General features: G+C 35.0%; 1 protein-coding gene across 1 annotated transcript; it reads left to right on the forward strand.

The window, feature by feature from the left end:
* Positions 1 to 5,957: 5,957 nt before the first annotated feature.
* LOC148553806 (uncharacterized) lies at positions 5,958 to 7,637 on the forward strand. The gene has a single exon (XM_088494889.1). The coding sequence runs from the start codon at positions 5,958 to 5,960 to the stop codon at positions 7,635 to 7,637; it is 1,680 nt and encodes a 559-aa protein (XP_088351015.1).
* The last annotated feature ends 2,156 nt before the right edge of the window (positions 7,638 to 9,793 follow it).

The following is a 9,793-nucleotide window of genomic DNA, read 5'->3' on the forward strand; positions in this document are numbered from 1 at the left end:
AACTAAACCTCCATGTTAAGGTTAAGAGCTCTACTTATTTCTATGGATTAATATTATTACTCTTCTATTTAATTAATGTTTGATTCAATTCTAAGGTGTTGTTTTCGTTCTTAATCCTATGAATTTGGGGTGGAACGACAGTATGATCCCTCATTCAACATGAGCTCCTGTGATTCTCGAAAGAGCTATCTCGCTTGAGCTACAGCTTGAAAACACTCCTCCTAAACAGCTAATTATCTGGGCTAATTGGGATATGTGACATAAAATCCTGTTAATTTTGGGTAATTGAGGTTTTTGTGGCGCTAAACTAGATTTCGAAACTTCACCCTCTGATATAAAAGAATTGACCTTGTCTGTGGCGTTTTAGTAAGATCTAGGGAGATTAACTCACTAAGACATTAGGCTTTAATCACTCATGGTTTGCCATAGAATGAATCACTCATTGTTAAAATAGTTAGTAAGAAGTCTTGATCTGGAAAGATAAACATCTCCGAAACCTTAACTGTTTTCTCATTATTGTTTTTACACCAATTCTTTACTGCTTATCTTGTTTTATGCGTTCTCAATAACAACCCTTTTTACTATTTTCCTGACTAAATCCAACAAGATAACTATTGCTTGCTCAATCCAACAATACTCTTGGGATCGACCTCACTCACCTGAGGTATTACTTGGATGACCCGGTGCACTTGTCGGTGAAGTTGTGCGAGTTCAAATTTCGGGCACCAGTCATACGTAAGTATTTTCCGTCATTCTTTGCCGAAAATTTCGAAGAAGAACTCATGTGTCTAATAAAAAGGAAGGATAAATGATGGATTGTCATTTTCCAATTGTTAAAAGTGCAGATTGTCTAAATTGAGAAAGGATAGGGACCGGAAAGGGGTTTTACTCAAAAATCAATAATGCTCTGCAATCAAGTGAATTATCTTACAACATTCAATCAAGTTGTTATAATTTCTTTTACATTCACGCACCACTTTATATAATTGTCTTTTAACGTAACTGGCTTCTTTCATTGTGGTTACTTTGATATATGATTTTGTGGTTGGTTTGTTAGTTCTTACGCTATACATTTGGTGCTAAATGGAATTAGTTATTGCTTTTTTTACTTTTATATGATTTTCATTTAGCAATAAGCTTATGAAAATATTTGATTACGAATATGGACAATTTTGGTGTTGTTGTTAGTTTACAATGGTGTCGTGCTTATAATTTTTCTGTGTTTTTGTAATTTTTGTGTGATGTTGATGAATAGTTTGTACTAGATATTGGGATGACTTTCAACGTAACGCACGTGAAGAAGCTAAAAAATTCTACAAATATTATTCTAAATTTGTAGGTTTTTCTACTAAAATAAGGGACACAAATAGAAAAAAAATTAATTAAAAAAAAAGTCATGAATTTGGCTTAAATGACATCAAATCCGCTATAACTCTATTACATGACCTAATTACATGAAATCTAAGTTAGTAGGACCAAGTGTACCTCATTTAACTCTGAATGACACCGAAATTACTTAATAATGACGACACATAAATTTAGTTTAGAACAAGCACACGAACATGACTAAATCAACCACAAAAACACGTCCAAATCAACTTTAGATAAAAAAAAATAAGTATTTTATTATTTTTCTCTATCATAAGTATTTTTATTTTATTTTATATTAAAATAACTATTATTTTTAAATTTTAATAATTTATTAATTAGTTTATACCTATTATACTATTATATACTATAAATATTTATTGAAAAAATATTAATAAATATCATATAATTATAAAAAGAAAAATAAGTTAGTTATAATTATTGTCAAATAAAAATATAATTAATTTAAGAATGTGTAAGTTTATAAGTAAAACTAAAATAAATTAAGTAGAAGAAATTATTTGATGAAAGATTTTTATATGTATTATAATTTGCATATATATTAACAAAAGCTGTCATGCTTGCTACATTCCTTGAGGAAAAGGGTTCGAACTCCATTCCAAGCATTTTGCAATTTAATTTTGAATTCCAAAATCAGAAGCGTTGGAGCACAGTGGACTTGCAGAACGCTGGAGTACCATAGGTTCGTCCTCATCTGCGATCGAGTAGTTCGATCAAACCAATTTTCACCAAATTTGATCAATTTTTTTTAGTTCATTCTGTGTTTGACCAGTTTATATCGGTTCTTTATCTTAAATGGTCTTAATATTGGACTAGACCGATTTAAAATTAAATTTATTGGTTTTTTGGTTGAACCGATCGATCATTCTAATTTTAACAACTATGCATATACCAGTGTATTCTTAAAACACATGGTAAGTAAATTCTTAAATTAATTATACCGCATATCTAGTACTATTCTCTTTTCAACATTTTTGTTTTTGTTTTTTGGAAGAATGGGTCAAAGACCTCAAAAAACAAGAACAACAGACATCATCTCAATCAGAAATAAATTCTGTTTAGCGGGCTCATATCACCGCTTATTTACCATTATCATGACCCGTCATCATGCATATGTGGGCCATCAATTGTAATTTAAATCAAGGCATGAAAACCTTTTATTTTGTATATGATGAAGGCATGAAAAATAACTTGATTTTGAAAGCTTTAATTTGATTTGAAAACTGTAGGGTACATATTGGTAAGGATGGCAAATTTTTTTCAAGTGCGGAGATTTCTGCGGGGACTGAATCGAATAGAAATTCAAAGACAATTTTTTTTCGTAAGGATGGAGATGAAGGTGAAATTCTCCTGAGGTAGGCATGGGGACCTGAGCGGGAATTCCCGCCCCGTCCTCGCTGATCCACAAATTATTAGATTTGCTTTAATATTCTTAATAATTTATTTCTAATATAAATTTTCTAGTCATTTTACATACATATATATTGAAAAATCTAACCCTAATTTCAAAAGTGTCTTCCTTTTTCTCCATAAAACTAACACTGTGCCGTCCCACACTCCCATTCTCCAGTCATCCCAGAATTCCAGAAAGCCAGAACTCCCAAATTCCAATCTCTCATAGCGTCACAACCATACCCTTCATTACTCCTACTCAGTGCTCATCGCGCTCGTGCCATCACCCCTTGCCACATCGTTGTCTCTGATAACGACATCCTTTTCCCTCTTTACCACTACGTGACTACCTATATTTTTCTCTCCATTGCAATGTCCGTTCTCCTCACCATCATCGTGTCTGTTTTGCTCTCCACTGTATTGAGCTCTGCTTCACTATTCGTCGTCCGGTTACATGCATCCGATAGAAAGAAGTCGTCATCTATCGTCGAGAGCATCATTTCTATAGACCACAACTACTAGTTATCCTTCCCCTAGTTCTCCTCCTCCTCTCCTTCCACATGACTTCAGGTTTGGGGGATGAGACCCGCGAAAAATGAGAATAGGGGTAATATTCTGCCACAATGGAGGACGGGGAGCAAAGAGACATTTTTCGCTTCCGTCTTGTTCCGTTGCCATATTGATTTTTTTTTTATGTTATAAATTGGTTGTCTCAAATAAATTTAAAAAGAGATTCTAGTTGTTATAGGTCTGTCTGCAGACTTCCACCTCATAACCCAAAAACATTTTAATACCAAAAAAGTTGATAAGTTTTTAGGTTTTAATTTTCACCCTTCATCGTATATATTAGGACTGAATTGATAATCAAACAAATTAAACTATTAGATTACTAGATTAATTAATAATTCATAGGTTAAACTGACTAATCTGATCATAATTAAATAATTATATAAAATATTATTTCTATCTTCATAAATATCCTTTTAATTTTATTTTATACTAAAATAATTATACTTTATTTTATACTAAAATAATTATTATTTTTATATTTAATAATTTATTAATTTGTTTATATCTATTATATTATTATATATTATAAATAAAGAATTTTTTAATATATTGTGATTAGTAAAGAATTTTTTATTTTTTTAATCTGTAAATGTTAATATTTGTGTACAATTAAAATATAAATAATTTAATAATGAGTAATAAATTAAATTAAATTAAATTGATATAATTTATTTAGTTGTTAAAGCCTGTAAATTATATATATATATATTGGCATATTGTAATAAAGCATCACGTAGCTTGTGGGCCAGGCTTATTGCCTTCCAGGCTCAAGACGGTGGTTCGAACAGGATCCATCCCTTTGTATGCTTAGGATCATACGTGGACCGCAGAGTGCTGGAGCACAAGAGACCCATCCAGTTCATGGGTTTGCAGCAAGCCGACTCATTTTGGGCGGTTTTCAACAAATCACAGTTTTTGACCGATCGAATGCAAATTTGTTCAGCGCATTCTAACCAAATTGGCCAAACCATCGGTTTACTAATTTTTTATCGAACGGACCAGTCTGACCTGGTTCTAACAACTATTCCCTTAGTTCATACTTCATACGCATATATTGGTGACTACTCCTTAATTTTAAGGGAAATCCTTATTATCATAAAGAAATATATGCACGCAGTACGCAAATATACTATTGATACGAGTCAAATTTTAATCCATTGTTGAATTACATCTTTGTTTTTGGTCAAATCTGGATTGGCCAAGAAAAACTCCTGCATTTATTTTTATTTGGTGAATACTATAGTGTCTATCACTTTGTACTTAAATTACTAAAAAAAATAAATAAATAATATTTAATAAATTTTATATAATTTATTTTTTATTTTAAATATTTTATTTTTTATTCTAAAAAAAAATTAGACAATTTAAGTATCATAATAAAGACACCATAAAACTCATTTTTTTATTTATAGAATTACTTGGATAGTATTCTAAAGGTATCGATTAAGATGATAAAAATATTATTTTTAGTATATTGAATTCATAACAAATTTGAAAAATCCATATTTATTTTATATTTTTTGGAAAAAAAACTCTCTTTAATATATTTTAACTAATTCTTTTATATAGTATGAAAGTTTAGATTATTAATGAAGATTTGTTAAAGACTTAAAAATAAGGTTAAATAGAAAAAGTACAAGTTTTAGTATTTTTGCAAATTATGTAGAAGTCAGATAACAGAAAATTATTTCTAGTTTTCTCTCGTCACAAAAATGTGGAGAAGAGAAGGTAAAGACAATAACACCACAATATATTCGAATTCGAATTTGAAATATAATAAGATTTACATTTAATTTCCACTATAAATTATGACAGAATTTTTATTATAATCAATCTTCATTACAAATAATAATCACAAAAATTCAATCCAAGTCTTTCACACTTATAGTTCTACATTGTTACCTGACATATAAGTTGAGAGACTAACAAACTAACCATTTAGTTACTAAATAGCTGAATTAGTTAGCTAGTGGAGATATTTATCATAAAGTGGTTAGAGTAGAGCACTATCAATTGCTATGCGTGTGTATGATAATATAGTGTGTGCGTGAACCTAACAAATGAGTTGAACTTAACTCATCATATCTATGCTTGTATATAAGGCTTGTCATGCCTCACAGTTAGTTGAGTTTTGCCATTTTCTGATTCAAGTCACATTTCCATCTTTCTCCTCTCTGTTTTTTCTCTGAACCTGCACATTCTCTTGCTACTCTCACCACACCTTTAACATGGTGCGGTGAGCATAGACCCAAAGAGGGTAGCATGTGCAAGAAGCAAGGAATTGAGGAAAGAAAAACTTGATCTCTATGCCTCAATCATCAATTTGAAGGGCACAGAACTCCAATTTCACAAATCAGTGAAATTAGGGGAGAGATGGCAGAACCATTCGCTGCGAACTCGAGTTCGTCACATTCTGCGGTAGAGTTACAAAGAATTACTGAAGTTTTGAATCAAATCACGTCAATTCAAGCCCAACTAACTCGGAACAGCGCCAATTCGAGTCAAGATCCAACAAACCCTTACTTTCTTCATCCTTCTGAGAGGCCGGTACTCCTCTTATCCCTGTTATTCTGGATGGCAAGAACTATGGCTCTTGGAGTAGATCAATGTTATTAGCATTTAAATCTAAAAATAAATTGAAATTCATAGATGGTAGTTTACCAAAGCCTGATGAAAATGATAGTGTGTTCGAATCTTGGAAAAGATGCAATACCTACGTCGTATCTTGGATAAACCTATCGTTAAGCCCTAGCATTTCGCAATCGGTAATATGGATGAACGTTGCTAGCGACCTATGGAATGACCTAAAACGCAGGTATTATCATGGTGATAGATTTTGGGTGGCAGAATTACACGAGGAGTTTTATGTAGTTAGACAAGGAGACATGGATGTCACAACCTATTTCACTAAATTGAGATCAATTTGGGAAGACATAGAAAATTTCAGGATGATTCCTTCATGTGAATGTGGAAAGGATTGCAAGTGTGGTTTAGGTGTTGTGAGAAGATACAAGTCTGAGGATCAAGTTACCTGTTTCTTGAGGGGTTTGAACGACCAGTACTCGGCTGTAAGGTCCCAAATTATGCTCATGGATCCCCTCCCTGATATCCACACAGCTCTTTCAATGCTCTCTCAGCAGGAAAGACAGCAACATAGCTTGGAACCTATCTCAATTGATAGACTCGTGGCATACTCTGCAACTTCCTCAAACACTATGGACTTCAGTCAGAATAGAGGGAGAGGAAGAGGTAGAAGAGGTAGGCAACAAGCTGGAGGGAGAGGTGGTCGAGGAAGACAACAGGGAAGAATGCAGTGTTCACACTGTGAAAAATTGGGACACACCATAGAGACATGCTATAAAAAGCATGGCCTTCCACCACACTTGAGGCAAAGGAATGGTGGAGAAGCTGCTGTAAACATAATGACCACAGCAAATACTGAGGTTGCAAATGGAGAACTCAGTATGCAGTTGGGAGAGTCCGAGACTTCCAATTCTGGATTTACTGCAGAACAGAAGGAAGCTTTGTTGGCATTGCTTCACACGAATGAACTAAGGAACATTCATAGTACTAGCCAAATTGTGACTTCACAGCAGTCACCACCTCATCAAGGTAATTTGGTGCATGTTTTGCATTTCAAAACAAGTGTTAAAGCCCTAAACATTTCAAAACAAAAGTGCAAATCCTGGGTAATCGATACGGGTGCTACAAATCACGTATCATATACCTTGGATGATTTTCAAAGCTATCAACAAATAGATCCAATTATTGTGAAACTACCAAATGGTTCTTACACTACAAGTAGTATAATTGGAACTATTGTATTTTCTGAAAAATTGTATTTGAAAAATGCATTATACATTCCTTCATTCAATTTCAAGCTAATTTCAGTATCCAAGCTTACAGCCACACTACATTGCACTATGAACTTTTCTGAAAAATTGTGTGAGATACAGGACTGCAGTTCCTTGAGGATGATTGGCAAAGCTGAGGTTGTTGGAGGCCTCTACACACTCAATAAGGAACATTCATTGCATACAAATTCTGCACCATACATCATGAGCATTCAAGGCACTCAGGATAGAAGTCTTTGGCATTGTAGGTTAGGGCATCCATCATTAAATAGCTTGAAATCAATACAAAAAATTTATCATTTCACTACTTGTAATGACACTGAGATGTTACCCTGCAACGCTTGCCACTTGGCAAAGCAAAGAAAGCTGCCATTTGCAGCAAGTAATAAGATTGCATCATATTGCCTAGAACTCATTCATGTAGATATATAGGGACCTTTGTCTATTTTGTCTACAAGGGGTCACAGGTATTTTTTAACAATAGTGGATGACAAGTCTAGGTACACTTGGTTGTATTTCATGAAAGCTAAATCAGAAGCCACAAATTTGTTAAAATCTTTTGTCAACTTCGCTAAAACACAATTCAATCAAACTGTAAAAAAGGTGAGAACTGACAATGGACCAGAATTTTTAATGCCAGATTACTATGCATCCAGTGGCATAATTCATCAAAGAACATGTGTTGAGACCCCTCAACAAAATGGTATTGTTGAGAGGAAACACCAACATGTTCTTGCTGTAACCAAGGCCCTCTTATTTCACTCAAACATTCCTAAGTGCTACTGGAATTATGCCACTGCACATGCAATTCACTTGATAAATAGGCTGCCATCTATTTTCTTAAAAAATCAGTCACCCTACCAGATTTTGCACCATTCCTTGCCCCCTATATCACAGTTGAGAGTCTTTGGGTGTTTAGCATATGCTAACACCATTACGGCAGGAAGAAAAAAACTTGACCCAAGGGCAAGAAAGTGCACCTTTTTGGGATTTAGGGAAGGCATTAAAGGTTTTGTTCTGTTAGATTTTCACTCAAATGAAATTTTTGTGTCTAGAGATGTAAAGTTTTATGAAACTATTTTTCCTTTCACCAAAATGGTTGACACACATTCACATCCTATATCATCACGGATTTATTCCATGCCTGACCATTTCACATATGATACATATTCATACACTTTACCACAAGTCCAGCATCCACACACACATGGATATCTACCTGAACAGCAGATTTCTGCACCCACTCCACTAACACAGAGCACCACACAGATCATTGATCCATGCATCAGTAATGATTTAAACAGAGACACAACTGAACATACATCCATAGATCCTCTTCATACCATTGACTCTCAACATCTTATCCCTTTAAGAAGGTCCACAAGAGAGCATAAGAAACCTGCATATCTCAAAGACTTCCAATGCATGAGTGTCTCCCCAGCCCCACCAAGCAAATATCCCCTCACACACTTCTTATGTTATAATGCACTTTCAGCATCACATAGAGCCTTCTCCCTAGCCATCTCCACTGACAAAGAACCAAGGTCTTATGATGATGCCGTAGCTCATGCATGTTGGAGGAATGCCATCAAAGATGAACTCAATGCACTACAGCAACTACAGACTTGGGAAATTCAGGCTCTCCCTCCTGGCAAGAAAGCCATCGGCTGCAAATGGGTGTTTAAGCTCAAACACAACCCCGATGGGAGCATTGAAAGACATAAGGCACGACTAGTCACGAAAGGCTTCACCCAAGTACCCGGCATTGACTACCTCAATACTTTTAGTCCTATTTTAAAGCTTAGCACGCTTCGCATAGTACTTGCATTGGCTGCTGCCAAAGGTTGGTTTCTTAAGCAGATTGACATCAACACGGCTTTCCTTCATGGTGAGTTGGAGGAAAAGGTCTATATGCGCATCCCTCTCGGGTTGAATGCCCCACCCAATCATGTTTGCAAGCTGCGAAAGTCCCTTTATAGCCTGAAACAGGCGAGCCGACAGTGGAACAATATGTTGAAATCTGTTCTGATAGAGAGTGGGTACAGCCAATCGAAGTCTGATCACAGCTTGTTTACCAAACACCAAAGCAGTGGCTTCACTGCACTATTGGTTTACGTAGATGATGTGGTGTTGGCAGGGAACGACATGAGTGAAATCAATTCCATTAAGGCATTGTTGCATGAGAAGTTTCGTATCAAGGACATTGGTGATTTAAAGTTCTTCCTAGGGATGGAAGTTGCTCGAAGCAGGGAAGGCATTGCTTTATACCAACAGAAATATGCATTGGATTTATTACGAGACTTTGGAATGGAGGAGTGCAAGCCAGCTTCGACCCCAATGGATTATGGCACTAAGTTGACAAAAGATGAGGGGGAATTACTACCTGACAACAGTGCGTATAGGAAGCTAATTGGCAAACTCCTTTATCTGGCTAACACAAGGCCAGAAATCAGTTTCGCAATTGGCAAGCTCAGCCAATTTCTTGAGAAACCAACCACTTTGCACCTCAAGGCAGCATATAGAATTTTGAGATACATCAAGATGGCACCTGCAACCGGATTGTTCTTCCCGTCCAAGTCTGATCTGCT

This window comes from Arachis ipaensis, chromosome B7 (genome assembly GCF_059453495.1).
Source record: "Arachis ipaensis isolate K30076 ecotype BB chromosome B7, ASM5945349v1, whole genome shotgun sequence".
Lineage (NCBI taxonomy): Eukaryota > Viridiplantae > Streptophyta > Magnoliopsida > Fabales > Fabaceae > Arachis > Arachis ipaensis.